The sequence below is a fragment of the Ursus americanus genome, chromosome 12 (genome assembly GCF_024610735.1).
Source record: "Ursus americanus isolate L20-20 chromosome 12, mUrsAme1.1.p, whole genome shotgun sequence".
NCBI lineage: Eukaryota > Metazoa > Chordata > Mammalia > Carnivora > Ursidae > Ursus > Ursus americanus.
Genome location: NC_142138.1, coordinates 22,357,066 through 22,373,795, shown reverse-complemented (window position 1 = coordinate 22,373,795; position 16,730 = coordinate 22,357,066). Strand labels below are relative to the sequence as shown.

Here is a 16,730-nt window from a genome sequence, read left to right as displayed (position 1 = left end):
CTTTTATCTATGCAATAGTCAAATCCACAGAAGCAGATATTAAGCTGCAGCAAAATGCTTAATAGCACAGGAGGTCACATCACTGAGAAAAGATAGCCTTGTGTACAAGAAAGACGTGTATTCCACCCCTGAAAGCAATATTTTTTATTGCCCTCCCCCCATTTAATCTCTATAAAAGTTTGCTAATTAATATTTGTTGTTGTTGCTTTACCTTAAAAATTAAAATTGTCTTCCCCCAGGGGTATTTTTTTCAAGCAGCAGTGACTTACTTTGTAAAGAGCACACAGAACTTAACCTGTAACAAAGTATTTTATTAGAAAACCTACTTCCTTCTCCCGAATCAGTCAAAAAGCTGGTAGTAGGAATGCACTTCTAAGAATTTTGACCATAAGTCCACTGCCCTGTTGTCTACATACAAGTTTAGATACTCATTTAAATTACTTTATAATCTGTGAATCTGAGAGCACAGGGAAAAACACATTGCTAGACACTAAGACAGAGTCTCTGCCTTCAAAGAGCCGGCGCGGAGTGGGTAGGACAGGCGAGGACGTAACGTAAAACCCCCGTGTGAGCGGTGTCAGGTACCCAGAAGCAAAGGCTTCCGGGCAGAGGTACTGTGTGTTGGAAGGGAGGCAGGGAGGTGTGTGTGTGATTGTGGGCCTATGTGAGTGTGTGCATGAGTGTGCACATCCCTGTGTGTGCCTGTGTGTGTGTCTGCGGGTGAGTGCCTGTGTGGGTTACGAGTGCGTGAGGCTGTGTGCAGGAGTTTCTGTGTACATGGATGTAAGGGTGTGCCTCTGTGCCCGTGTGTGCACCTGTGTGTAGGCATGACTGATTATCTGTGCCCCCAAATGGATGTATGCCTGTGCGTGTGTGCCTGTGTGTGAGCCTTTGTGTGTGATGTGTCTGTGTCCTGAATGTATGTGTGTGTCTTGGCGTGTGTGCTTTGAGAATATTAGGGTCTATGAATGTGAGTGTGTGCTTGCGTGTGTGTCTGAGTGTGTGAGTGTGTGTGCGAGTGTCTCTGTGTGTGTCTATGTATGAGTGTGAGTGTCTACGTGAGTGTGTCTATGTGTGTGGTAGGACACACTGAGCCTGATTAAGTGGCCCATTCATGTTCTGATTCTGATAGACCTTGGCTCTGCAGGCCAGAGCTGGAACCTGGAGGTCCCAGGGGTGCGGTCGCCCAGTGTTGTCTGACCTCAGAAGACCGCTCAGGGCTCACGCAGCTGCTCCAGGAGCAGACCAAGCTGGCCAGCTCTGCCCTGGGCACCATCCTAAAGCTCAGACGTGCAGGAAGTCGGTGGTGGTGGGACTGGTGCTGGGGTGGTGAGAGCGGGTCGCGACCAAAGGCCAGGACTCACTTGCTGTTCTCAGATTTGGGGCGACTGTTTCTTATTTGCCGGGGGGAGGACAGGTGTGGGTCAGAGAGCTCATGGCCCAGGCAGACGGGACATTTCTTACCACAGGGGCCTCCCTCCTCAGCCCCCTGCAATCCTGGATCTTGAGGCGTCTTTCTCGTCTGGGGTCCCACCCCGCGGCGCTGCGGAGAGGGCGCACTTACCTACGGCAGCGCTGGAACTGCCCTGGGGCTCCGCCGGGGGCCTCCTGGACCTCCCGCTCGATCACTGCGGGAACCGGCCGCGCAGGGCGAGGCTCCCTCCTCCCGGGTCTCCCTCTGCCTGCGGCCGCCCGCGCACTCCCTGCTCTGCGCCTGGTCTCCAGGGTGACCTCCTCAAACAGAGTCCGCCGCCCCTCCCCCGGGCGTACAAAATAGCTGCGTGGTCCTCTGAGCCATCCTAAGGATGTGAGGATCTTACCGTCACTGCCCAGAGGGCGCCGCCCTGAGCCCGATTGTGCCCTGGAGTGGCCCGGAGTTGGGGGGAACCGGTTCATCCTGCGGCGAGGAGGCCATCTGGGACTCAAGGTGCAGCCCCGTGAGCCCTCATCCAGTTCCCTTTCCCTAAATGTCAAGTGTGGGAGTGGGAAGTACTGCGGTTTCCCGGGACAGGAAATCCGAGGCACAAAGAGAAAGTCGGGCCCCCCTTCCCTTTCCCAGACCCCAGACCCTGCGGGTGAGTGCCTGTGTGGGTTATGAGTGTGTCCCACCACACTGCTCCAAGGTACGGAAGCTTGATCATAGGGGGAGTTATTGAGAGCTTATATGCACCAGATACTGGCAAAGGGTTTTCGTTTTATTTCGTTGTCCCAGCAACTCTGTCAGGGAAGGGTTCTCCCTTTACGGACGGAGAAAATCGAGATTCTGAGATGCTAAATAATACGCCCCGGCCCGGTGCAGGGCACAGGCTTATCTCCTGAGCATTACAAACAGGGCTCCTCCACCTTCCTTAAAGCTCTCTTCCCAGCCTCTTCAAGTTTAAGAGGCTTCGAAATGGAGGCTGTTTGGCCTTGAGGACCTTCCTGACATATCTAATAGGCCCTTGCTCCTTCATAATTAACCCCAGGGCCCCTTTCCCAACTCAAAGCAAACAAATCCAAACCTTTGAGAGGACCCTTATGTGGGGGGCAATCCCTGGAGTTAGAAGTAAAACAGTGCCTCTAAGTGCCTAGCTTGGCACATGTGCCTTGATGGGCGCTCAGTGCAGTTAGCGGTAGCTGAGAAGAGCGATACACCGAGATAACAGTAGAGCCACTAAGGGTTAGGACAGAGTTGGAGAAAGAGCTTAAAAGTGTTCTGGCCCCATCCCAATCCCTAGTCACAGAAAAATAAGAACAGGAAAGCACCGTTCATTGAAAATCTATTAGTAGTAGGTAGGAACGATCAGGTGACTGGTAAAGATGATCTCATTTAATCTGTTCATTGACCCTATGATAAGGGGATAGTAACTCCATTTTCTTATAAAGATGAAGAATCATAAAGTAACATGCTCAAGTCTATAGTTAAATCACGGAGCTGGGATCTGTCTGACTCTAAAATCCTTGCACTGTGCCAAACTTTTTGTGTGCTTTGCTCACCCTAAATGTGCTAAATTTTTCAGAAATATGGGTAAAATTTCAAGAGACTGGTGATAAAAGAGGTTCACAACTCAGTTTATTTTTACATTTTTCATTTATTTTCCAGAAAAAAGATCACATTTAAATAACAACTTACTTTAGATATTTTGTCTTGATCTCATGTATAATTAAAATTTGTTCTGAAACGGGAACCCTATTTGCAGTAATGTGTCATGATAAATAATTGCATATTCAGGATTTTGTGAAATGGGTTATTGGGAAAATTATGAAGAAAAAAATTTGTAAAAATCATTATTTACAAAAAAATGATATCCACACCTTTTCTAACTCATAAGGCAAGAAAATCTTCTCATGATTCTCTTTAATAAATCAATGCTACACATTCATGTCACCATTGCTCAACAGCAAGCTTTGCTGCAGTGAACCCTTGCTTCTTTGCTGTTTTTTTTTCTTGAGAACAGCACAGAAGCAGTAAAGCTTTCATCATAGACAAAGCAGTAACAGCTATGAGAATAAAAGTACTCTCTGTTGAATTACACATGTAGGAAAAAGAGCCAGGCATCAACATTTTAACTAGATTTAAAAAATATACTTGAGTATTTTAACCCACAATTTCTTTTACAGATAGGTTATGCTCAAGGAATTCCGTGAAATTATATAGTCCGTACAAGGTCGTGAAGAAATTCAGTTAACTGTTGCTATAAAGATCCTGGGGAGTTCTAAAGAAAGACTACCACCAACTCAAATTAAAGTATACACCAACGGCGTTTCTCTTCAGAAAGACAATTGACAGAATTTTTATTACCTCTACAAACACAGCAGAATTTCTCTGAGATTCTTTTCCTAGTTTCTCTGATTGTTAACGTAAGAAAAAAAAAATGAACGCCCCGCAGTAGGCATGAAAATTAAAATTTGATCATTTCATTCATAGTTTTTTTTTTCTACATGAAGCGAAAAATTTAAAAAAAGTATTTGTAGATTGAAAGATTTATAGATTGAATAATATTCAAACAATTAAAAAAGGTCAGCTCTCTAAAGGACTGCTTGGCCTGTAGTGAAGCTTTGCTCAGAGATAAGATTAACATATCATCATACATATACCAACACTTGGCTTTTTCAAGAAAAAATATTCAGGAGCAATTTTCCAACTCTCTTACACTGACAGAGAAACAGGGAGATCAGACAGAAGCCAGTCTCTTTCATGCATATCCATTTAACAAAGCAAGAGTTCAATACTGAACTGCAGAGTCAACACAGCTATAAGAATTATCATCCTATCATCTCTCACAAGGAAAAGAAAAAAATCTGGCTTTGGACCTTAGGACAGTGATCCCAGCGGTAGTCATTTGGCGTATTATTTAAGATAGTTTTAAGTAACGATGCATGTACGAATAACACTAAGCATGAAAAAGAAAAGGAGAGAAAATGTCCATGAAGTAATACACCACTGAGCAAATGAGATGGAATTAACATTTGCATGATATACTCATTCAATGCACTATTTAAAAATGATAAATGGCTTATCATTTCTCAAGCCGATTCGCGAACTCTGAATGAATTAAAACTTGAGCTATGTTTAGAGAAATCTAAAGTGATTCAGCTTTATTCTGAATCGGTTTGTCCAGGAATTTTTTTAAAGGAACTTTGCTGATGTTGTGTAAAAACAATTGATGTGCAAAATAAGGCACAGCAAAAAAGAACTACGAAATGTTCATTAATAGAGTGTAGGGTTCTGCAAAATCTTTGCTAACTAATATATCCCTCTCGTTAAAGAAATGTTTTTCATATAGTTTCTAACAAGATTATGTAAATATGGTCAGAATCATCTATCATGATTCAATTTCTTAAAGCCGTTTAATAAAATATTACTGAAGATTGTTCGCTAGCATTAATTTCATTCTGTAAAGAATTTGGATTGTTTTCAACAGATGGTGGCCTGATGTGCTGGCCATAGATACAGACCTTAAAAAAAATACCTAAAAAATTAAAATATTAAAAAAAATTGTTGTTTTATTTTGAATATTTTGGTGATAAAGTTAAATTCACTAAGATAAACTAATGAAATTTAAAATGATACTAATTCATTTGAAATGGCAGGAATTTTTCTTAAACGAAAACCCAGAAGCATCCTTTCAAAACATTCCTGGTTGCATTATTTATGGTTCTTGAAGGATATGTAAGCTGGTGTTACAAGAAAACTTTTCTAAAATTTCTTCAAGGTGTGTTTAGAAAAAAAAAGTGTTTTTGTGATTTAATAACTTTCTTAAGCTTCATTAAAACACTAACTTTTATTATCAAATGTCCGAGGAGTGGGACTATATATTCTCAGGCCAGAGTGAACATTTGTCAGAAACAGTAGCCCTGGACACGATTTGGAAAATACTGGAATACAGGTGAATGCAGAAGTATCCTTTACTTATTTTCTTTTAGGGATTAAGGGACACATAAAAATATATTTGCTTCTCATTGAAACATCTTTTCTTATAAGGTTAAAGGTGTATTTAGAAAAAGCAACCTACTACCCTAGGGATAGAAGGAGGTAATCAAAAATACTGTAAGTCAAAGGAAAAATAACTTTAGAAGTTAGACCTAGAGAATAAATTATTATACTTATGGTGAATATCAATAAGGAGGTGCCTTTCTCTCACAATAATACCATTTAGGATAGAGATCAGATATTAAACATGAGGGGAAATCAAGAGATCTGACCACGGTCAACTCAATAGACCCTAAAATGTGACTTTCCGTGAAGAAGAATATTTCAATTTGAATTAGATATTAAAATTGCAATTCTAGCCTACAGAAGATGACAGAACAGCAAGGCAATGACACAGAGAAAAGCTAGTGGGTGTTCTTTTGTTGTTGTTTGTTTTTAATGTTCGGAGATTTAAATATTGGATTTCTATCTCATTTTCCCTCCGTACATTCCATGCACAAAAAGTAATGTAATGGCAGACATGTTTAATTCATGAGCAAGGGAATCGCATTTAGATGTTTGCCAAATAGGAAAAAAAAAAAACAACAACACAAAAGAAGCAGGAAAATCCAATAAAGCCTCGTAACAGAAGTGCACACGGTAGAAGGCGGTGGGGTGGATCATCAGAGCACTTTCTTCAATCAATGTAACATAGATTGATTTGTTCATTCATATCAGCAACCTGATTTGACTTATTTCAAGGAAACATCATCTTTACTTATATTAAGTTTGAAAGCCATATGTAGAGATCCTCCTTTTAATATCATAATAAATTCTGCTTCCCTTAAAAAAAATTGCTGGTCAGAAAGCCATGTAGCAAAATGAGTACCTTTAGACTGAATGGGATTTTGCCGAATGCATAATCTGTAAGGAGAAAGAAAGCTTAAAAAAAAAAAAAAGCAAAACTCCACAAACTCATCCTCTTAGTAGATATCTCCATATTTTACTGTGTCATTCAAATTTGATTGACAGTTGTGATTATTTTGAAAAAAATAAAGGAAAAATAAAAATGATTGGTCAACTCTTTTAGAATGACACTGGTCCATGCTAATAAACCATCCAATTCAAAGGCCTACAAGATAAATAGGGTCAGCTCAAAGCTCCATGTCCACCTGAATGTCTCTTGCAAGGAGGGAGACATTTCTTAGGACTTTTATTGGCAGTGAGTGACAGCTTGCAATCTGCTTACTGCTTCTTTGGTCTTTTAAGACATTGATGAAAAGGACAGAAATACGAAAATGAGAAAATGCATTTCAGGCCACTTTGAGACTGGACAGCATGACTGGAGAACTCTAAGGAAAAGATAGGGATTTTTCTAGAAAAAGCCCTGAACCTTATTTATTTATTTATTTATTTATTTATTTATTTATTTATTTATTTATTAAGATTGGAGAAAGTTAAATGGACTGAGTGAAAAAATAAACTCACTAGAAAAATGATAGTCAACTTACAATTTAATGTTTAAAATTTGATATAATGCCCTAACTAAGAAGGACCTCGGAGATCTATTAGAGCAGTGATTTTCAGATTTTGGATGCTTGTCAAAATACCTATTTCTAAACTCCATCCCTAGAGATTTAGTCATTCTATATAAACTTGTTGATGCCTGCTATCTTCTAGGCTCTGGGATAGTGGTGACCGAGCCAAAATCACTGCCCTTTTAAATGAATGTTAATACAAGTGGTCCACAAGTCATACTCTGAGAAACATACCCTTTTCCAACAATTTTGTTATTGGAATGATCCTTACTTTGATACTAATTTTTCATAGCACCTTTAATCTTGGGATTCAAATGATAAATGCATACTAAAATAAAACAGAAGAGTTTATTTCCCAGAATGAACAAGCAAAACTGGTCAGGGGCCCCCTCTGCAGTCAAGATAACTGGGTTACTTCCTGCTGCTGTGTCACTTTGGGCAAATCAATTCATCTAAGACTCAAAATCATCATTTGTAAAATAGGAATTACAAAGAGTACTTACACCTTTTGGGTTGCGATAAGGATTAAATGAGCTAATATCTGTAGAGACTGGTATATGGTAAGCACTCAAGTAAATGCACAATTTCATTATCTATCAGTCAATTACTGTGATTGTACAAGTTTTCTTATCAAGCCGCCACAGTGGGTCTATCTGATCTAGTAGAATCATGGAACTTCAGAGGTGGAAGAAATTTTACAGATCGTTGGTGTGTTATTACGATGTTTAAATAGCGCTGGGGTGGGTGTGGGGGGCCCAGATCTAAACTGCTGAAGGAACTCCATCATTGCTTTGAGCTGTTTGCCTAACACGATTCCACATGCAATTTTAGTAGAAAAAAGTCCTGCTGTTAAGAAAAACGTGAGAACCACTGGCAATCCCAATCCCTCATTCTAAGATGAGAACCTGAGAAAGGCAGTGATTTGTCCAACGTCACACAGAGACAGTTAGCCATGGAGTTAATGTAGTCACCAGGCTTCTTTGAAAAGAATTAGAAATGAAAACATGTGTCATGATTGCCTCAAACACTTTGCAGATTGAGTAAAAATAAATAAAAACAAAAATAAAACATCTCTATTCACTCAAAACCATTTGAAATATGGACATTCTTTCTTTATAGTGAAACAGAGTCCCAAATACCATACAGTGAATTTTCATTTTGTCTGTAGGTGTAGAGAAGAACGGAGCTTTAAAAATACTTAAAAAATTTAATTCTTAGGAATTATAAATTCCAACTATGGTAAAATTCAGACTAATTCTTAACAAGAATTTATTTTTTAAAATATCAAGAAAATATGGAATTTATTTAAAAAGAAAAACATACTTTCCATGTTGCCAAAATAAAACAATATCATTCATACTTTCTATCTTGTTAGAACAGAAACTTTTAAAATCATAAATCTCAGGAAATGGTGTTCTGGTTAATGAGAACTCTTTCTTTTTATTTTAACCCCTGGTATTGAAAACATTAATATGTACTTCCCCATTTTGTTCTGTTTTAGGAATTGATAATGAACCTGACTTAATGTTGTTGCTGTTGTTTGATAGTAGAGATTCTTGCATTGTCTGGGATCTTTTTTCCTAACATGGATTCTTATTGTACAGTACTATGGATACAGGCATAAGAGGAGATTGTAAACTACGAGATTAAAAAAAAAATACCAAAATCTAAAGCCCTGATATGAATTTATTGTGTAATTATTTGACCTATTTTTCTGAAAGGAGAAGGGATATCTTCTCTATTGAGGTTCTGGTTATTGAAAGTTTAATAATTATGAAGACAATGACCTCCATTCTGTTGCACAAAGACCAATCAAGGGATCATAAGAGATCTTCATAGTTTCAAATTTAGTTCCTGGAAACGTTTGAATAACGTTAGAGATTATTGTAATCTACGTTTTAAATTATTTTTACAATATCAACAAAATTATTCTTTGAAAAAAACCCTTGTGTTTAATTACTAATTCACTCTAGCACTATATAAAATAAAATAAAATATAAAGAGGGAGACATAAGAACCAGTAATATGTACACATTTTTAATATGCTTTGTTTTAATATTCAATATGTTTTCCTTATGAATTGATTACTTAAAAATGTATTTGTATATTCGTAAGCTGGATAATTCTCAATTTTCTGCTGCTTACTCTCCATTGGTTTCAGTATTTGATGTTTCCCCCATGTTTTGTGGGATTTAAAAAGTTTGCATTTTCTATTTTGGTTTCAAAATCAAATTGAATATCTTTACTTAAAATGAGTATATTAATCACTTGTCCAAAAAACTTCCACACCAGACTGTCTGGGGAGCCAACTGAGAGGGTTTGAACAGTAGGAATTCTTCTGAGGTAAAACAGATCATTTTGAACATTCTCTTGGTAGCAAGCACTGATTGAGAAGTACAAATGCTAATTTAAAAAGTTCCACTATAAACAATTGCCAGTCACAATCTCATTTTAAAAGTAAGACTTACAAAATTTAATTTGATTCTAAAATTGAAAGGGTCTAATGATTGTTTGTCAAATACAAGTGAACGTAAAATAAAATTTAGCAACTAATGATGAATACAACAGCTTAATAATTCCAGTTATTTAATAGTATAACTTAGAATAAGAATTGGTTCATGTTTAAAATAAGGTCTATGACTTAGAGGAAGTTTCATGTTTTCAGATAGTAGAGGAGGAAGGTTTTACAATGAGACGCGCCCCTGAAGAAGGGCTTCTCCGTTTGGAATCCTCACAACGTGAGGCCACACTGAGTAATTACAGTTTTAATCATACCTCGTGACAATGAAATTGTGACATAAATTTTTGATAACTCTCTTTCTGATTCCCCGAGAATGGCAAAGATTTATAGTTACATATGATGAATCTTATCCAAAAGAAAATTTATTGCACAATAATGTGGATAGAATTTCATTTATAAAGTTTTTTTTTTTCCCTTCTCAAATGATATAAATGATGATGATTAAAATTTTCTTTCTGGACTTAAACGGGGTGACTAAATTTTTTTTTCTAAGTTTTAGTCTTAATATTTTGATTTCTGCAGGTAAAGAGAAAGATACGTGGTACTATTCTCCATACAAGATGGGAGAGACTCTGTTTAGAGTAATTGTGCAAAAGTTGTTCACCAGTTTAACTATGGAAAGTCTTGAAATTTTAAAATCACAATTTCGGCTTTAGTCTGATATTAGTCAGCAATCTCCACATTTGTTAAACTGTAGAGAGAGGGGGAAGTAGTTAAGACTTCAACATCTTCTTTACTCTTGATTATAATTTCATATACTTAAACTTTAAATATGAATTGCTTTCCCTTTTTACACAAGTTATAAAAATAAGAGGCCCTGTTTACACAGTTTGCATTTTTATGAAATTTGCAGTTTGAAAAAAAAGCTTTTTAAAAAGTGGTAATTAATGCTCTTCTTGAATATGCTGTAACTTTAGCATTTTTTTTTCTGAAATAGTTTCTGAATTTAACCCACTAAATATTTGAAGATAGAATTTTTATTTAGCACTAGAGTAAAACATACTAAGGATTGAAGAAAAGGAAGTTTTTTTTTCTGGTTCCACTTAATTTTCTTCGTATGTGGCACCCCCTTTATGACAGCTATCCATATTATATTTAAATTTTATATATTGACAAAATGCAATCTACCTCTGTAAGCATTGTGCCATTCAACAGTACTACTATTAAATTTACATACCACAGTTTAAATTACATCCATTTCAGGAATGGTAAAATGCTAAAACTCAAGTGTCTAACTGCCTTACTGGAATGAGTACAATTTACAAATACAATAATTACATTTTAAAACCATTAACAATATTACACCTAGAAGTAAATACTGTAAGACTGGTCATCATGGTATTGTCTGAGGGAAATCATTGCTGAAAGTCATCGACATTTCCAGCAGATATATCCCAAGTGCAGATTTTGGTTTGTTTCCCTCAAACCAAAATTAAAACCTGTTTCTCATACAATAGTTCTCCATTATATGAATCTTCCAAATCCTTGCATAAGATTTTATTAGTTATCTGCCAAGTATTTTCCTGCAAAACAAAACAACATATCAAGAGGTTAGCTGCTAGTTCCATAAGGTGATTATGATACGGGCAACATGGGCAACATCTTTATTCTTCCTGCCCACCCCTAGAAGCCGAATACTGCATCTTGAGGGGTGCAATGCTAGTATAAAATATATACAATTTCTTAAGTTTTCAACTTCCCAGACCAGCTAGTGGCCTTTTCAGATTTCCATGTACGAACACTTTGCAGAGGTTTGGGTTTTAGGATAGGTTGGGAGATTTGTTTCTGGATGTGGGAATCCAACTTGTTATGAGAAGAGTAATCATATAACCCGGATCATTTTTGAGAGTGGAAGGGTTATAATTAATAATTACATGAGTACAGCAGGCATTAGAACCAGGAGTTATCCTGACAAGTCACTGACACCCTAGTATCGGGGACTCCTTCGCCAACAAGGAGGAGTGCCATCTGGCATGTGTGCCAAAATTATCATGTGAGCCAAAAACCTCCCATATTCAGCTCCTGGGCAACCATTTCTGATACCTGGCCTAGATTCTTTAAGGTTGCTCATATTAAAGTGAAGGATGGATCTTCTCAGATTTCAGCTATGCCTGACAAATCTAAAATCTATGAAGTCTTGTTGGAGAAGAAAAGTCTTCAGATAAGAGGTAAATTCAGACACACATAGCATGTATTTTGTTTGTCAATATAAAAACAGTAGGATTTACTCCATTGACCTCAGTGTATATAATGTATATAATTGGAAAGACTGGTCATTCCCACATAAGAAACAGAGCCGGATAAGTAGCCAGGGCCTTCTTAATTCTGATTTCCAGTTTATTATCCCATTTTTACTTCATTCTACAATTGGTTTGTTTTCTAACTAGGATGGGAAATGGGGATTGGGAGTGGGGAAGAGGAAAAGAAAAAAGATGAGCAAATCAGACCCTGTTCCTACTTGAGAGAGTAGCTAAGACAACACTATTTTTGCAAATGAAAACTCAGTGGATGCCCACCTACCTGCAGCAAACCTTTTCTTGATGAGTGAAAACCGATACCCTGCTCCAACAAGTTCAATGTCACAACCAGAAAGGGTGCTTCCTTCACTTGTGAACTGCACGACCAATGGGGAGGGTTTGCTTGGGCCTTCAGATAACTGAAATCTTGCCAGTAAAGAACCCACCCCTATAAAAAGAGTATCATTACAAGAAAACAGTCATCACCACATGCTGGATAATAGTTTTGGGAAATTGTATTCAAAAGTTAACATAGAAAATCTAATTTACTAGAAAATAGTATATGTTTCAGTGACAAAACGGCGATGAATAAAATTTAGCATGAAATATCTTGAGGAACTTTTTTTCCACACTGATTGAAAGTGTAATTCAACCAAATGGTACTTCAAAATTTGGGAGCATATTACTTGGAAGGCAACGTATTTTCCCAGTCAGAGGAAAGTGAGAAATACCTCAACTACCAGGGAGTGGAGATCCGACACAAAATGAAAACATGCCTCATTAAAAGCTCTTCTCTGTTTGAAGTATGGCCTGTTTGATGTGGGGTTGGGCAGAAAAGGGGAAGCAGAGGATTCACTGAGGAATTATTTGCTTGGTATATACTTGAAATAAGTATATACCAAAGTAAAGTGAAATACTTTGCTTGCTTCTAACGCTGTGTATTTTAACAGTTTTCTAATACCTGAAAGTTATTTCAGCTTTATATATTAAATAAAGTAAGCTTGTGATTGCATTACCTCCATTTTCTGACTTCTGAGAAATATCAGGAATCTTCCACAATATTCTTTGTTGTTCAGCATTCCTAAAAATAAAATAGGTAAAAGGCTTTTGCATATGCAAAGGTTTTTGTTTAATGGATGCCATATATTTTCTAGATAGTGTTAGTTTAAAAAAATGGATCTTGACAATGTTAACTACAATTTAAGCATTATCCATCTATTCATCCATCCACCCATCCATCCATCCACACATAAATTCTCTCTTTTTTCTGTTTCTTATTGTAACCAGCCACAACACTGTCAGGTAGGAAAACATATAGAGGACAATGCAGTTACATTTTTTGACACATCTACTTATCATAGAAGATAAGTCTTAATCAATTAATTCAGGTAACTTAAGTTGGAGCGGTCATATGGCTGACTTTTTTTTAATGTTCTAGTTTTTGCTTCTGACAATCACATGGGAAAACTAGAATACTTTTCACAAGAGAACAAGTTCTTTATAACAGCTACCATCAGTCCTCAGTGTCTCTTCAGTGGCTGTTCTCGTACCTTCTCTAGTGGTGCCTTTTTATAGTCCAGAGGCTACAAAACAAAACCCTACATTTCTCAGACGTCCCTGCAGTTGGGGTCCTAGTGACAGATTAGGGTCCACCGATTACATGCACTCCTTGAGATTTGGAGGATAGAAGGGAGGCAGAGGCCATTCATCTGCCATGTTTTCGGTTCTTTCTTTCCTGCTGGCCAGCAGCCTGAGACGTGGGGATCATCTTCCAATGTGCTGCGTGCAGTCCAGCCTCCTGTTGTGAGTGTTGAGAAGCAGTTAAGGCAGTGCCCATAGGAACTTTCTTATCCTTGGATCAATGTGGCAGTGGTGAGTTCTTGAATTCAGTGGTTCCACGGGCAGCTTTCTGATTTCTCTACGTCTTGGTTGTGACAGAAGGAGCAGTTCTGCGGTGTTCTGGGAAACGTTCTTGGAGATCCAGCCTAAAACGTATTCCTCTCGCACTTCCACTGTTCTGTGAGCATCTAAATCCCTGCGTTAAATCCTTCTCTGCTTAAAATAACAGAATGGTTTCTGTTTCCTGCCCTGAACCCTGACACACAGGCCTGCTGTGATGTCCTCCTGTAGGAAACACAAACGCTAAGAAGTCTGTGAGCCCTTTGCCCAGAAAGAGCTGTGGGGGAAGGAGGAAGGGGACTGGTGGCTCCTTACCAGACTGCGGGTGGGAGCACGGCCTGCAGCTTGGTTACTCCTCCATCGATGGGGACCAGGAACTGCACATTGTTGAGGGCTACGGCAGTCGTCATGGCGTCCGTGTTGTATTTGTAATCTATGCGTAGGTCAGTGCTGGCCGGCTCACACCGCCAGTTCACTGCCAGGTTCAGAGGTGTGGACTGGATGCCCTGGGCAGACACCTTGCCAAACGACAGGAAAGAGAATACTTAAGGCTCGACCGTTAATCTGAAACAAAGCCAGAAGTTATGATTATCTCCCATAGGAACATTCTTTGCCGTCAAACGTCATCCCGTGGTTGGTGCTGCTCACAGACGGCCCCTCGGTAAGCAGCACCGTGAAGGGGGCCCTGGGAGAGAGAGGTGCGTGCTGCACGGAAGTTGTTACAGGATTAAAAACACAATCAGTTGCTAAACTCTCTACGGCACTTTCGAGTTTACAAATCACTTGTGTCAGGTAGGGACGTGGTAGCACACGGGTTAGGAGCCGAGGCCAAGGAGAAAGACAGTCTTGGAGGTGAGTTCTGACGGTCACTTACAAGCTCAGTGATCTTGGGCCAGTCACCAAACCTCTCTGAGTCTCAGTAACTTCTTCAGCTGCCTAATGGGAATTGTAACAATAATATCTACCCGTAGGCTTGTCTGGAAGATCGAAGCTATTTTATGTGAAAGTCAGCATAGTGCCTAGCACTTAGTAAACCATTAACGTTTTCATACATATTACCTATTAATACTCTTATCATACTATCGCTTCACAACACACCAGTGAGTTAGATGAAGCGGGTTATCATTACTCCTTTGGGATTTGCCAAAGTGAGCACTTGAACCCATATCCTCTAACTGGAAGGGGTACATTCTACTGTCTCCTGTCAATTCTAGTTGCAATCCACTGTGCGTTTGACCAAGGAAAAGCCATGTTTGCAGAACCAACAGTATTGTCTTACTAAAGACAATAATACCAACTTATTTCTGGATCCACAGTGCAAACTCCATCATGTTATTATTTCTCGACTGTTCACGGTGACGATGAATAGCTCCAGGACACTCTTCTGTTACCAGCACACGTACACGGCAGGGGCCGCGTGGGTGATGTCTACACCCTTGTGGTTTTATTCACGGAGTACGAGTTTGCTGATTTTAAAGACTATAAACAGCTGCCTCTAGGCCTAGCGATGCCTGCAATATGGACACCACGGGGAAGGGGTCTGAGGGCAGGCCGAGCTCATAAGGCAGCAACGGTTGCTGCAGAAACAAGCCCAGATATGAGTTCTTTGACAAAGTGATAGACATGGCTTTTGATGACAATTTTAGGGAGATAACCATTATACGTTTTAAAACTTCCAATATTTTTTTGCAGCACAATCCTCTGCAAATGAGCTTTGCTTGGAAATACGTTATTTAAGGTGACTCGAAAGCAGAGCAGACTGACCCCTCCCTGCCCGATTCTGTGCTCTGTCTCAGTCGTGGTTCTTGACTTCACAGAGGCTCCTGTACCCAGTGACGGGGCTTTTGGGATCCGTGCGGGTGTGTTTGTGATTGTCCCAGGCCCTGGAGGATGCTCCTGGTGGCCAGAAACGAACCATGCTGAGATTGGAGGGCAATCCCACAAAATGCTTGTTGTGCCTCCCACCCCACTCCTTGCATCATTGGACCACACCGCCACCACAACTAAGTAACAGCCAAAGGGGTTCCTCCGAGCTCACTTCAAAACAGAACGGCAGGCCTAGGGCTACTCACATTTTATAAATACTCTGAAATATATTAGGCTATTAGCTTCTCACAGCAACCTATAAAATATCTAGGAAGGAATTGTTATTATCCTTATTTGCAGATGAGGAAACAGAGGTTCAGGAAGATTAAGTGCCTAAAGTCAGTGGCCAGTAGGAAGCTGACTTAATTCCAGAATTCAGTTTCTTGCCTACAATTTAATACTTTACACCAGCCTCATGTTGCAATAGGTGAATTCTGGCTACTCCCTAGATTTACTTAATGACGAATGTGGAGACCAAAAAAAAAAATCCCAGAGCATTTAAGAGTTTAAAAAATGTTTTTAATCTGAAGTGACAATGTAGACGTGGTGTTTGTAATGAACGTTTATGAAAGAAAACAAGCAGTTTTACTTTTACCCCTTTGAGCATAAAGAACCATGCATGTGCCTCTAAATTTAATTTCTCATTCAGGGAAACATTTTATTGGAGTTTGCTTTTCTTGCTCCTTTCCATTTCTCTCAGAAGCTTAAAGCAGTCACTAAATGTGTTTAAATGTTTTGGGGAAAAAAGGTTAAATAAAAATGTACTTTTTATTATATTTTAACTTTATGGGTGATGAATTACTGTGGTGTCATGTTTGTCCAGTATTATTGATAATGTCCAAATATACTGTAGGGTATATTACCACTACAGTGAATACTTGACCAATATTTATAATCTCAACTATTGAAAGTTTCTGCAACTTCATTTTTGTTGTGTCCAAGTAGGCTTTTAGGTTTCTTTTCTTAAAAATTATAGCTTTTAGGGGCGCCTGGGTGGCACAGCGGTTAGGCGTCTGCCTTCGGCTCAGGGCGTGATCCCGGCGTTATGGGATCGAGCCCCACATCAGGCTCCTCCGCTATGAGCCTGCTTCTTCCTCTCCCACTCCCCCCGCTTGTGTTCCTCTCTCGCTGGCTGTCTCTATCTCTGTCAAATAAATAAATAAAAAATCTTTAAAAAAAATTATAGCTTTTAAGTTATATTAAAAGAAATGTTATTTTATTTGCTTTTATTTAATGTTAGAATATACATTTACAATGTGAAAGAGACACCTCGACTA

General features: G+C 38.9%; 1 protein-coding gene across 10 annotated transcripts in view; it reads right to left on the bottom strand.

The window, feature by feature from the left end:
* Positions 1-3,039: 3,039 nt before the first annotated feature.
* SGIP1 (SH3GL interacting endocytic adaptor 1) overlaps positions 3,040-16,730 on the bottom strand; it is a 204,947-nt gene continuing 191,256 nt past the window's right edge. For all 10 annotated transcript variants that reach the window (XM_045802097.2, XM_087865980.1, XM_045802099.2 and 7 more), the window contains 4 exons: positions 13,903-14,105; positions 12,705-12,769; positions 11,972-12,136; positions 3,040-10,974 (listed from right to left, as the gene is read on the bottom strand). In XM_045802097.2, the coding sequence (XP_045658053.1) occupies positions 10,952-10,974; positions 11,972-12,136; positions 12,705-12,769; positions 13,903-14,105 (456 nt within the window). In that variant the 3' untranslated portion in view covers positions 3,040-10,951. The remainder of the gene's footprint in view (positions 10,975-11,971; positions 12,137-12,704; positions 12,770-13,902; positions 14,106-16,730) is intronic.